Here is a 14,939-nt window from a genome sequence, read left to right as displayed (position 1 = left end):
TGTTATTTTAATAACAGTCATCCTAATGAGTGACATCTCACTGTATTTGGATTTCATTTCCCTAATTATTAGTGACACTGAACATCTTTTCAACTGCTTATTGGCAATTTTTATGTATTTTCTTCAGAGAAATGTCTTTTCAAATCCTTTACCCATTTTTTATTTGGTTGTTTTATTGTTCTTGAGATTTAAGATTTGCTTAAATATTCTAGATATTAGTATTTTATCAGATATGTGATTTGTAAATATTTTCCCATTCTCTGGGTTACCTTTTTGCTCAGTTGATAGGGCCTCTGATCCATAACCCAGAGTGATTTTTAAAATGTAGACTTGTAGAGTCTCCTTCTAGACCTACAGACTCAGAATGCCTACAGGAAGACTGATCATTTGTTTTAGAAAATGTACCAGGTGACTACTATGACTCATTCGTTTAGTTGTTGCCCCTAAAAATTCTTTTAAAAATATTTTTTGGCATAAATTTTGAGAATTGATTAGGATATTCTGATCTTTCCCCAAGGGGGTAAAAATTTGAACACAATTTTACTCCTCCCCTACCACAACAAGTCTGATGTTTTATTGAAATTACAAGGGAGTTTTAGCTCTTAGTTGTTACTAAATTTTAAATTTTTTATGCCATCCCTCTATGTTCTGGGAGAATTCTTTCTTTCTTTCTTTTTTTAAACTGTATTAAGCCTCTCAGTCATACAATTAATAATTTTAGACTTAACTGTAATTATTAGAACTTTCTTTGACTATCACTGATTTGTATATATTTTGGGTTCTCTGTATATAAATTAGTATTTCACTGGTTGCTTTATTCACTTAAGCAACATTTTCAGACTATGAGCAATAAATTTTCTGAATTCCTTCATGTCCAAAGTTTGTTTTTATTTTGTCCTTACATATTGATATGTTAGCCACTGATTATAACTAAGAGTCAAAATAATTTTCTTTCAAGAACAAGTCTAGTCAAAAAATAATAATTTTCTTTCACATATAAATTTAATTTTGTCACTTTGAAAACTGTATTTTCATCTAGAATCCTATAATGCAGATGAAAAGTCTGTTCTTCAAAGCCTGATCTGCAGAAATGAGGTTGATTCTCATTTATTTGTTAACTCTTTTTTCTTTTTGCTGTGCTTTTTATAAGTTTAAGTCTCTGTCTGTCTGTCTGTCTCTCTCTCTCTCTCTCTCTCCTTCACTCTGGAATATTTTAATCCTTCTCTTTACCCGCTGGGACCTAGAAATATGCCCAAGATACATATTCTCTCTCCTTCTTAGCCATTATCCCTTCTAGTGTGCTGTGACCCTTCAAAATAAACAAACTTATCCAATTATGTTGTCAATTATCTCTTTTGACCTCCAGTCTTTTTGTTCTTAATTTCTGGAATAGGCAGATGATGCTTTCTGGAATTTTCCCTCAACTTCTGTTTACTCGTATTTATATCTATTTGTTTCTTGACTTTATGTATTAAAATATTCATTCCTTTTTTATTCAATATTGATTTGTACCATGAGCCTCTTTATTTTATTATTCACCCCTGCTACTGAGTCTTTTTCTTTTGGCAATAGTTTTAATTTCTAATAACATTTTTTTTTCTATGTGCTTTGTTTTCTGGTGTTCTATTCTTATTTCAGTTCCTTTGGTGTCTGTTTTTTCCATTGGCTTTTTTCTTTCATGAAGTTAGTTTTATGAAAATGCCTCATGACTCCTATATTTCCTACTCATAATTAAAATGAGAAACTAGGTGGACTGTATTAGAAAGGTGGTTTATGCTGCACAAAACCCAACTCAATGTGGATCGAGGACCAGAGACCCTATGACTACTAGAAGAAAAAGTAGGTCCAACTCTCCATCATGTCAGTTTAGGAACTGACTTCCTCAACAAGAAGGGCAAGAAGTAAAATCGAAAATCAATAAGTGGGATGGTATCAAACTAAAAAACTTCTTTACAGCAAAGGAAACAATCAAGAACATGAATAGAGAGCTACAGAATGGGAGAAAATTTTTGCCATTTGTACCTCAGATACAGCCTTAATCTCCAGGATATACAAAGAACTCAAAAAACTTAACACCGAAAAAAAAAATATAACCTAATCAATAAATGGGCAAAGAAACTGAACAGATACTTCACAGATGATGAAATACAAATGGTCAATAAATATAAGAAGAAATATTCAACATCTCTAGCAATTAGAGAAATGCAGATTAAAACTACATTGAGGTTCCATCTCACTCCAGTCAGAAGGGCAATTATCAAGAACATAAGCAACAATAAAGGCTGGTGAGAATGGGGGCGGGAGGCGCACTCATACATTCCCTGTGGGAATGCAAATTGGTGCAATCACTATGGAAAGAGGCATGGAGATTCCTCAGAAAATCTGGAATGGAACCACCATTTGACCTAGTTATCCCACTCTTTCGTACGTAACCAAAGGATTTAAAATCAGCATACTACAGTAATGCAGCCACATCAGTGTTTATAGCAGCTCAATTCAGAATAGCTAAGCTATGGAACCAACCTTGGTGACCTTCAACAGATAAATGGATAAAGAAAATGTGGTACACACACACACACACACACACACACACACACACACAATGGAATATTACTCAGCTATAAGGAAGAATGAAATTATGTTTCTAGTAAATGGATGGAACTGAAGACTATCATGCTAAGTGAAATAAGCCAGTCCCAAAAAAACAAAGGCTGAATATTCTCTCTGATATGCAAATGCTAACACACAATGGGCGGTGGAGGGAAAAATAGAAGTTCATTGGATTAGACAAAAGGGAATAAAGGAAAGGGAGGGGAATGGGAATAGGACAGAGTGGAATGAATGGGACAGAACTTTCCTATGTTCATATATGAATACAAGATCAGTGAAATTCCACAAAATGTACAATCACACGAATGGGACCATAATTAGAATAAGTTATATTTTACATATGTATAATATGTCAAAATACACTCTAATGTCATATATCTAAAAAGAAAAAAATAAGAAAAGAAAAGAAAGGTGATCTCGGTTTCCATGCAGGTGAATTTTACTTAACTATTTCCCCTTTTGATGTACTGTGGAGAGACCTGGGATCACTTCAGGTTTGGCTCTACTTCATGATCTGGCTCATTCTAAAAACCATTGAACAGTCAGATTCCCTACTTATTTATGAGATTATTCTTTCAGCAATAACAAAGGAGGGCTAGAAATGGATAACATTACTGTAAATATGAAAGGGAGAATTTGTTTCAGAGTCAGCATATTCATTAATTAACTGCCCAGAAGGACGGACTGTGGTCTACTCCCATAACCTCCAGGTACCAATCTCATGCTTGAAACTACAAGGTCATTCCTGCAGATTCTGGATTTCTCTCTTCATTTCTTGATTACACAGATTCTATTTGCTTTCTATCTTCTAGGAGTTTCTCAAAAGTTCTGATCAACAGGTAGTGAACTGTCTTAGTTTCTGATAGTTTCGTAGATTTATTCTTTCTTCTTAAGTCATTTCTGTCATATTAGTGGGATTTTGAGATTGATGGAAATAAATGGCTATTTTTAGCCTATTTCAATTAAATAATTCAGGGTTATCTTAAACAGAAATTTTTACAAAATTCACCCTCTTTTCTAATCAGTCGTCTTGTAAGAAATCTTAAAAGTTTGGGAGTATTTTTAGATTAAAAGAATCTGCAAGTCATTTTAATTTTACCATTATTATACCTGTCAATGGCTTGAAGATCATTGGCTGGATTCCAAGTTGGATCAAATAATATAACAACATTGGCACCAACAAAATTGAGGCCAAGTCCACCAGCCCTGGAAGAAAGAGCAGAGAGCATTAAAAAGGCAGAGAGCATTACAGCACTAATTGTTGTGCTGGAACTCAATTTTGTCAAGGTTCTACAGTCAAAACAATACAAGATTACATTAACATCATAAAACACAAACATACCACAAAGAAAAAATCTCTGCCATATTCTTTTTTTGCCACTCCAAAAAATCTCTATAAGAATTTACCATTCAGGCCCATGTAAATACATCGTGCTAGTTTTTACAATTTTTGGATACTCTAATGTTACTTCTGTAAGATTTTCCTCACATAATTTTTCTTTTTTAAAAAAATGGTTAGTATATTCTAACTAAATAAAGTAATACATATATTTTAAAATTCAACCCAGGAATAGATACACATCTTATTCCTTCCACGAAGCACAGCTTAAAACTCTGGACATTATAGATAAAATAAACACAAGATACTGAAAGATGGAGAGAAGATGAACAGGCTAGCATCTACAAGATGAAAGAAATGACATTACAGTGAGTTCCTTGGCTTTCTTTTTGCTTAATATATCCAGAGATGGATTCTGGAGAAACTAGTAAACTGGAAATGTCAACAGTCATGGACAAAGAATGTTAGATGATAACCACCCAACTCTGGCTAAACACCAAGGAACAACTTGTGGTTCATCCCCCCTTGTCAGCAAAGGCTGTGGGTAGGTGTTTTATTCTACCCTTGCCTGGCTATGTGAGGCACTACTCACTCCTGCTAGGGTGGTATCGGTGAAAAAAGGGTAAAGCTGTGATTTACCATTTTCTACCCAGTGACAACTGGGTTGCCCTTCAAGGTGTAAGGGAAGGTCATGTGGGAACAGTAATGAAGAAACTTTCTCTCTACGGTGTCCACAGAAGTCAAAAAGGGAACCCAAATTTCCACCTCTACTTGGCTGGCATAGTGTCAGAAGAGATTTACTAATCCAGAAGATTTAAACAAGATATAAAGTCTCATAACATTCACAGTGTCCAGCCTATAATAAAAAATTCAGTCATTATGCCAACAACCAGGAAAACCTCAGCTTGAATAAAAAAAGATAATCAACAGATGAGTTAGATGTTGGGATTATCTGACAAGGGTTTTAATGCAGCCATCATAAAAATGTTTCAATAAGCAATTACAAATATGCCTTAAAACTTTTTAAAAAATAAAGTCTTAGCAATAAGAAAGAGGACATACAGAAGAACCAAATAAAAATTTTAGAACTGAAAAATAACTGAAATATAAAACTTGTTGGATGAGCTCAATAGTACAATGGAGATGACAAAGAGTAGAGTCAGTAAAGGTGATGATAAGTATCATTTCCCAACACCAGAGAGAAAACAGATAAAAAATGAACAGAGCCTTAGAGACCTGAGGGACAAAGAACTAAAACTCATATCAGGGAAGAACCAAAAAGAGAAGAGGATGAGAATGAAAGTATTCAAAGAAATACAGCCAAAACCTTCCTACATCTGGCAAAAGATATAAACCCACAGACTGGAAAAGCTGAGTGGAATTCCAAACAAGGTAAGTCAAGAAATTCATGCAAAAACAGTGCCAGAGAAGAAGGACACATTACTTCTGGCGGAATCCCAATTCAACTGACTGGGTTTCTCCTTAGCAGGGATGAAGCCAAGAGGAGGTGGCAATGTTTCTCAACAGCTCAAAGAAAAGAACTGTCAACAGAAAATTCTACATTCAGTGAAGATATCTTTCAGACAGGAAAGAGGAGTTATGGCATCCTCAGATTAAGGAAACCTACAAAAATTTGCCACCAGCAGACTTAACTTAAAAGAACGGCTAAAGAAATTCAAACAGAAAGAAAAGAAAACAGAAGAAGGCTTGAAACTTTAGAAAGGAAAGAGGAATATCGGAATTGGTAAAAATAGGGGTGGATATAAAAATACTCTATTTTTCATGAATTTCATAAATTACATTTCCTGGTTAAAGGGAAATCACGATATCATCTGATATGCTGATGTATGTGATGGAAATAACTATGACAACTATACTTTAAAGTGGAGTAGCAAAGGGACTTAAATATAAGTAAGGTTTCTACATGTCAAACTAGGAAAACTACCAGTAGACCATGAGAAGTTATTATTATTACATTGTAGTAGCTATAGCAACCACTAGGAAAAAACATACAAAGAAATATACTAAAAAAAAAGTATAAATAATCATTTTAAAAGGTTCAAACAAGAGAAACAATGGAATCGGAAATGGGAAATGAACAGAAAAATAAAAAAATACAATATATTAATAATCACCTCAACTATGATAGCCTAAACGTACCATTTCAAAATCAGAGATTAGTTGGGCATGGTGGTTCATGCCCGTAATCCCAGTAGCTCAGGAGGCTGAGGCAGGAGGATCACAAGTTCAAAGCCAGCCTCAGCAACTTAGCAAGGCGCTAAGTAACTTAGTGAGATCCTGTCACAAAATAGAAAATAAAAAGGGCTGGAGATGTGGTTTAATGGTTAAGTACCCCTGGGTTCAATCCCTGGTACCAAAATAAATAAATAAATAAATAAATAAATAAATAAATAAATATCAGAGATTAGCAGAGTGGAAGGAAAAAACAAAACAAAAAAACCTACTCAGGATCCAACAATATGCTGTCTACAATAAATAAATTAAATAAAACAAAAAATAAGAAATGCTTTAAATACACTGATACAGATTGATTGAAAGTAAAAATAAGACAAAAGATATGCCATGCAAACATTAAGGAACAAAGTAGAAGTCTCAACAAAATCAAAAGAACTGAAGTCATGTTCAATTGAATATGTTCTCTGACCATAATTAAATCTAAGAGGAAGACAAGAGAAAAATTTCCAAACAAATGAAAATTAAACAACATATATCTAAATAGTCCATAGGTCTAAGAGGAAATCTGAAAAGAAAATTTAAAAAACAATGAATCATAAATAATAATAATAATTCAATAAAAATGAGGATACAAAAATGTGGGATACAGCTAAAGTAGTGTTTATACCACTAATAGTGAAACTTTATATCACTAAATAATTACATTAGAAAAGAATAAAGCCATTGAACCAATAATCTTTAGTCCTACCCCAAGAAACTAGAAAGGAGCAAAAACACAAAGCAAATAGAAGGAAGGAAATAATAAAGTAAGAGTAGAAATGAATATATTTGAATATAGGAAAATAATAGAGAAAAAAAATCAATGAATCAAAAAGTTGACTCTTTGTTAAACTTCAAGCATGCAAGACAAAAAGAAAGACTATACGAATTACCAATATTAGTAATAAAACAGGAGATACCACTATAGATCCTATAGCTACTAAAAGGATAAGTATTCACTATGAACAATTTTATGATTATAAACCCTTAAGTTAGAAATGGACAGATTCCTCAAAAACTACAAACTATTAAACATAACTAAATGAAACAAACAACTCGAATAGTCCTATAACCATTTTAAATATTAAATAAGCATTTAAAAAGCTCTTATGAAAGAAATCTCCAGGCTCAGATGATTCCACTGGATAAGTGTATCATTTATAAAATAATTAATACCTGTTTTATACGATATACTCCATAAAACAGAAGAGTTTAAGAGCACTTCCCAACTCAATGAATAAGGCTAGTATTACCTGAAACTAAAGTCTTATAAAGTCAGTGCAAGAAAAAAACAAACAAACAAATGACATACCAATATCTCTCACGAACTTAGATACAAAAATGCTCAACAAAATATTTATAAATAAAATCCAGCAAAGTACAAAAATAATCATATAACATTGCCTACTGGGATTTACTGCAAGAATGAAAAGCAGATTCAACATCTGAAGTCGGTCAATGTAATCTAATATATTGATGGGCTAAAGAAGAAAAACTGCATGATAGTATCAATGGATATAGAAAAATTATTTGCCAAAATCCAACAAACATTCATAATAAAAGTTCTCAGGAAATTAAAAATTGAGGAGAAATTCCTCAACAGACAAGGGAAAAAAAGAAATACAGATTGGAAAGAAAAAAAAAAAAACTGACAATATTTGCAGATGACAATTGTCTATGTAGAAAATCTCAAGGAATCTAGGGAAAAAACCTGCTAGAACTAATAAGTAACTTCAGCAATGTTGCAGGGTATAGATTAATATTTTAAAAATACATTTCTATACATAGGCTAAATATTCCTCATCTGAAATGCCTGGGACCAGAAGTATTTCAGATTTAGAATTTTTGCAGATTTTGGAATATTTGCATATAAAGTATCTTGGGGATGAGACCCAACGCCAAAACAAATTCATTTATGTTTCATATATACTTCATACCCATAGCCTGAAGGTAATTTTACATATTTTTAATAGTTTCATGCATGAAAAAAAGTTTGGGTATCATAGCCAAAGTGGCTAGGAGAATCTTTCTTCACCATGAGGATGCTCAGTAAACTGTGTGTTATGCACTTGTGTTTTGACTGTGACCAGTTGCACGAGGTCAGGTTGTGGAGTTGTCCACTTGTGAGTTCATGCTGGTTCCAAAAAAGTTTTTTGGAGCATTTTGAATTTCTGATTTTTGGCTCAAGTATGCTTAACCCATACGAACAATGAATGTGAGGAAATCAAAATTTAAAAACATAATACAATTTACAATCATTACAAAGAAAATAAAATACTTAGACACAAAAGAAAACAAAATATGTCCAGGATTTGTATGCTGAAAATTACAAATTTTATGAAAGAGACTGATAAATATTTGAATAGAGAGATCTACCATGTTCATGGACTGGAGAGCTGAACATAAAGAGTCAATTATCCCCAAATTGAGCTATGGTGCAATTCCTATCAAAATTGCAGCAAGGTTTTTTCATAGACATACATAAGCTTATTTTATAGAGAAAAGTACAAGTCATGGAATAGTTAATACAATCTTGGGAGTGTAGGACAAGTGGAGGAATCACTATACCTACTGAAAAAAGATGTCACAAGTTCTCTCTCCATTAAGAAGAGAACAAGTCGGGCTTGGTGGCACATGCCTGTAATGGTAATGGCTTAGGAGGCTGAGGTGGGAGGACCACAAGTTCAAAGTCAGCCTCAGCAACTTAGCAAGACCCTGTCTCAAAATTATATATATATACATATACATATATATATATGTATATATACACACACATACATATATACACATACACACACATATATATATATATATATATACATATATATATATATATATATATATAAAAGAAGTGGGGGGGCTAAAGATATAGCCCAGTGGTTAAGTGCCCCCTGGGTTCAATCCCTGGAACCAAGAAAAAAAATTAGAATAAGATGAATAACATCAGTGCTTACTTTATAATGAGATGCATCTTAAACTATCCTGGACCCAGAGTTCTTTTCTCCATGTATTCCCTCTGTTGGCTGATGATGTCACCCATATACCCATTAATCAAAGCCAAAGCCATATTATGCTTCTTCTCCATCACCATTCCCCTTCACACTATAAGCCAATCAGTATCAAGTCCTGTGAAATTCACCGTGGAAATGTTCTGCTGTGAGTCCTCCTTACTCCCATCATCACTGCCGTACTGCTAAACTGTCTTTGTATTGCACTGACATGTGTGACTTCATCAGCCTCCTCGCTGTACTCCCATACCTCAGACCGGAAGTTCATTCTCACATTACATAAAATTATGTAAGTATGGAAAACAAGTATGCCACTTCTCAATTCCTATCCATCGGAGGCCAATTCCTCAGGGTCAAAATAACAGGCCTACCATATTTGCAATTGGTATTACATCAGTCATTCTTGAACTTTATCCAAGGAACCACCAAAATACTTTTAAGTTGTCTTCATACAATGCCTTCACATTATTTTCTTTGCTCTTCTTTACTTGGCTAACTTCTACTTGTCTTTCAAGTTTCACTAGTAACCCTGAAGGAAATATTCCTCCTCTGCCTCCTTCTACCCTGCATTTACCACAGTTGATAGGAACCATCCTTTCACACATTCAAAACAACTCTTCCTCCACTCCCATACTAATCGAATTATAAATTTTAAAAGCACCGGGTGGAATCTTTGATACCTTTCCTTCTCCAGGACCTGTCACAGTAGATATCCACCATCACCTTGATAAACTAAACTTGGTTAAACTAACCAAAGACTCGGTCTTTGTATACCCAGCTCCTCCCTCAGGTATCCTAAGCTCTAGCCACTCACGTTCTCTAGTCATCTGACTACTTATGTTCTTCTCACTGCCTAAATGCCCTTCGTCCAAACCTATTTTTCCTCTTCTTTCTAATAAAGTCTTCACCAGAAAGGGCCAGTTTCAAAAACATGTCCTTTAATAGATTTCTTTAATCTACCTATTCCTTATATATTCTTGGAACTTCAAATATAACTCCTGCAAAGCACTTATTGCATTACATTGCTTCTCAAAGGCAAAAAAAAATCTCTCATTCTTCTTGGTACACATTAAGGGTCAATGAAGATAGCTGAACTGAACAAAGAGGTCTAATACTGATAAAATCAAGCAGCAGAGGCAGATTTTAACAATTTTAACATATGATTCCAATGATCTATTTGAAAGAAGTGGTTTAGAATCTCTTGGAATGTCTAACAAAAGAAGCATCCTCATCTTTCTGTGCAAGGTAAGATACAGTTTTTTTTTTAATAAAACTAAGAGAAGTTGGAAATGATTTTTATCCAAAGTCTATCAAAACTATGATTGATGGTGTTGGGTTATTGAGAAGTACCTATATCATATGGAAAAATTGACTTCTGGAGTACAGTACCTCTGATCCTTAACTTAGTCCTTGTAAGTGAATAATTATGAAAGCATTAGGGTTTCTTTTGTGTGTGTGTGTGTGTGTGGAGCTGGGGATTGAACCCAGGACCTTGTGCTTGCAAGGCAAGCACTCTACCAACTGAGCTATATCCCCAGCCTGCATTAGGGTTTTTAAGTTCACTCAGAAAATTGTTTCTACTCAACCAGTGTATGATTCTAATACTCAACACAAAGAAGCTGTACACAGTACTTGTGCTACACAGTCTTTTTGCCACTTATATGAAATCTAAAATTTTCATTTGTCATTTCATTTGACTTGCATTTAAAGTACACAGTGAATAGAATCCACTAAAAATATATTTATTAAAGATACTTATTAGTTTTGTTAGATTCATTTTTCTACCAATCAAATGCATTTGAATACTATTAGCATATTTATTTCTTTTGGAATGAAGCTCCTTCTGAAGTAACAATGTACATGTTTGTCTACTGAGTTTTAAATTTTAGCTTCCTGCATAGCTCATCAGATTGTACCTAATGCAACTGTGATCTTTTCATGTTTTTAATTTTCTGGTTAGTATTCCCTATATTTAATAGTTTTTATATGCTAATAGTAAAATTTTATATTTTTTAAAAAGAAAAGCAAAATTAAAATCCAAGAACAGAATGATTTCCTTCTTTTCCTCAGCTGTTTGTCTAACCCTGCCTCTCAAAGTCTTTCTCTGAGGATTTGGACTAATAGTTTTCCTCATCAGCTGCCTTCACTGTATCACAAAATTCAATGCACACTTAACTGATGCTTCCCACTGAATAATGATATAGAGGGAGACAAAATAGTAACATCTTCTCTCCTACAATTGTTATCGAAATGGAAGGAAATGAACATTTGTTGAGCAACCACCAGAAACTGTGCAAGATATTTTCATATTTACTAGTTACTAGCTCCATGAGCTAAATATTATCTTCATCCTGCAAATGAGGAAACTGAAAATTGGAAAACTTAACTAATTGAAAGTTTCCTAGGTGCTCTGTGTCTGGATTCAAATCTAAGATCTTGACTTATATAGTTCAATGCTTGATAGAAACTGAATATTGTATTTTGGAAAATTACTTATTGGAGGTGATGGTATAAAGATGTCAGAGACTTAAACTCAAAGAAAAAGGTGGGATAGGGAGAGTTTTGCAAAGCATTTTAAAAAATGGTTAAGTTGGGTGAGTGTGGGTGGGATTTATACACCAAACAAGTAGAAGTTAAAGTTTTATCTGTCTAATAAATCTAATCAGCTGCTCCAATTAGCTTCTAGTTGGTAAAATTAGACATGGATTCATCTTAGATGCCCTATCTGAGCCACAGAGAAGGTCTCCACTACTTGAGGTTGTAATCTTCTAAGAGATTCTGAAATTACAACTGAGACCTGGCTAAATTAAAGTAGAGGCAAAGCCTTTTTTAAAGAAAGAAAAATCCCTAACTCTACCTCTGGGTTTGAGATGATTCTATATGATAATGCAACACAGAAGTTTACTTACAAATCCATCACTCTGTTTTATATGACTATCAGCAACGTATTATTCCTGAAGCAGTAAAATAGAATACTGCCATTTTCAAGCTGAAGACTAGTATTTGAGACAGAAACCTAATGAGCATGCAAACTGTTCATTCATTGGGTCCTTCACATTCTATTCTTATACCAAATATCAAAAAGCATACTTTTACCATATCTTACTGTTCCACAAAAATTTCTTTAATAAATTAAGCTTTATTGTTATGTATTAAATACTGTAAAGAGTCAAATAAAGTATCCATTTAACAATGCTTCCAAGAAAACAGAAATAATTATAGAAACCATATTAATGGGTCAGAAAGCTTAATATCATGAGAATGCCAATTTTCCTCAAAGTTATTTATAAGCTGAATGATTAAAATAAAAAAATCCAAACATACACATACACACACACAAAGTGCTAAATGGCTCATCTTCAAATAAACTGAATTTAACTATTAAAAAGCTAAGATTTAAGGTACTGATGATCCAGAATAAAGATAATTCAGAGAACAAAAGAATGCAGAAAGCTAGAAATAATTTAAAATGGAAATGTGATTGTTTCAAATAAAATAAGATCGAAAAATGAGACTTCTCAGAACAGAGCAAAATGACAAAATGTGAAATATGAGAAAAAAATTCAGAGATTTAAAAATACAGGAGTTCTAAAATTTGAACACTTAACATGCAAGAAAGAACAAAGAAAATGGAACAAAAGAATGCCATTGTTAAAGAAATAATGAGACAGAATTTTCAAAACTGAAAAAGAAAACAAGTCTTCAGATTGTGACTAGCACAACAAATAATCAAAGATCCACAATGAGACTCAAATGTCACTGTGAAATTTCAGAATACCAAAGATGAAGACAAACTCTGAGGAATTCCCCAAGAGGACTGTGAATCGGATTGGCTTTGGACATCTGTTCAGCAACATTAAATGCCAGCAGACAATGATGCAATGCTCCATGTGAGACGACAAGTCTCCTACATTCAGAGATGCAGAAAGCTCACTTTCTATTCATCCTGGCTAACACAGTTACTTGAGGAAATATTTCCAACAAAACAACAGGGCAAACCAAGAATGGAGATGGCATGGAACCCAGGAAAAAGATCCAATGCCGTAAAGTAGTAAGGAGCGCTTCCACATTACAGTACTTAACTAGGCTTAGAAACAATTAGTTTATATTGAAAGGAAAGGATTAAAGGTTTCAGGAGAAAGGTCTTAAGACTACAGATGACTCAAACGAGGAGAAAATGCTAATAAGAATTAATAACAGAGTGAGATTTATTATAAAGCACAAAAATCCAGAGGGGAAAAAAGCTAAGCAAGAAAGTCATGACAGAACTATGAAGTGAACTGAACCAGGCAAACATGGAACGAAGGAGGGAGTATTAGAAAAGAGAACTCAGCTGGTGACATTGAGAACTCCCTGAACTGGCTGAAAGGTCCTGAACAGTCAGAGGTTAGGACATAGACTTACTTGGTCAAGCACTAAACAAAGTATACAAAATCATAGTAAGTGCTCGTTTGGGCCTCCAAACTTCAGAGCCAACCTACGGACAACAGTCTGGTTATTGCTGCAGGACTTACACAGAAGAAAAGGTAGGTGTGCACTAATGTTAATACCACACATTAAAAGGACTTAGAGCATATGTAGACTGTTGATGGACCAAACATTAATATTGAACACCTTCCAGTGAAACGAGGGAGCAAACCAAGAATGAAGACAGCATGGAATCCTCAAAGATGGATCTAATAGAAGAACAATGATTTAAATTATAAAAGTAGTTGATAGACAAAACATAGTAATAAAATTAGCAAACACTATAAGGAAAAGAAAAGGAGTAATGAAAGTAGACTGATCCTCCTCTTTCATAACAGATATTTCAAGTTGTGTACAGCTGATAGAATTTTGGCAAAATAATGGTTCTTCCAATGTGAAAACACTTCTGCTACAGTAGAAATAAATATAAACCATTGCAAAATGAGTCAAATAAAAAAACCCTAAGTTTATTACCTTTTGCAAAACATAGTTGAGAATGTACCTATTATATTATGTAAGGTTCTTTATGTAATGACTAATGCAAAACTTCCGTTCTTTATATATTAATGCAAAAAACAGTTTTTTAATTCAGTTACAGAAAAATTGGAATCCCAAACTTCTTCCATTGCCTTGGTCAGGACACCTAGCAGAAGACTAAATGGAGTGGAAATCTCCAATGACCTATCTGTCTCCAAAGGATTTCCAGAGGAAGAAAGCCCTACTGAAGATAAGTTCAAAATTTAAAAAAAATTAGAAAACATATGAAGAAACCATTTATCATAAGCAAGAGCCAGAGGAAACCCAAGTGGAAGGATCAGCATTCCCAATCACAGGAGTTGCTAGAGCAAAAAAGTCATTCAAAAAGAGAGTTTTTAGAAGTGTGATGAAATTACTAGAGAAATAAAGGTTAGAAATTACAAAGAACAAAGTACAAATGAAATGATAAGGTAGATTTGAAAGAACCAAATACAATTTCTAAAAATAAAGAAGTCTTTAGAAATTAAAAATTCATTTTATGAGTTAAATGACGATTTCTGAGCCACAGATGAAGAGATAAGGAGCCGTGTGGAAGTTCTGGGCACTCAACTGCAGGCGAGCCTCGGGAGACAAGGCTCCTCATTCTCCGTTCTCGGCTGTTTGGACTGTTCAATATCTTTAGTACTTTGAAATACATTATTTTAAAATTAAAAATGCTGATGTGTGTTTTACAAAACTTAATTGAAGACGGTATGCTACATCATTTAATGTTCTGCATGTAAGGACTCTTGTGAGATTTGACT

The 14,939-nt window shown here is 33.7% G+C and overlaps 1 protein-coding gene across 3 annotated transcripts in view; it reads right to left on the bottom strand.

Moving 5' to 3' along the window:
- The window catches only part of Ercc6l2 (ERCC excision repair 6 like 2), a 112,354-nt gene that overhangs the window by 50,120 nt on the left and 47,295 nt on the right, over window positions 1–14,939 (bottom strand). For all 3 annotated transcript variants that reach the window (XR_007105151.1, XM_047526135.1, XM_047526133.1), the window contains exon 12: window positions 3,721–3,816. Coding sequence is in view for 2 of the 3 variants with exons in the window: in XM_047526135.1 (XP_047382091.1) it covers window positions 3,721–3,816 (96 nt within the window). In the remaining variant the exon portion in view is untranslated. The remainder of the gene's footprint in view (window positions 1–3,720; window positions 3,817–14,939) is intronic.

Source organism: Sciurus carolinensis, chromosome 15 (genome assembly GCF_902686445.1).
Source record: "Sciurus carolinensis chromosome 15, mSciCar1.2, whole genome shotgun sequence".
In the NCBI taxonomy this organism is placed as follows: Eukaryota; Metazoa; Chordata; class Mammalia; order Rodentia; family Sciuridae; genus Sciurus; species Sciurus carolinensis.
The sequence above is the reverse complement of the archived record's forward strand: the minus strand, read 5'-3'. Positions and strand labels throughout refer to the sequence as shown.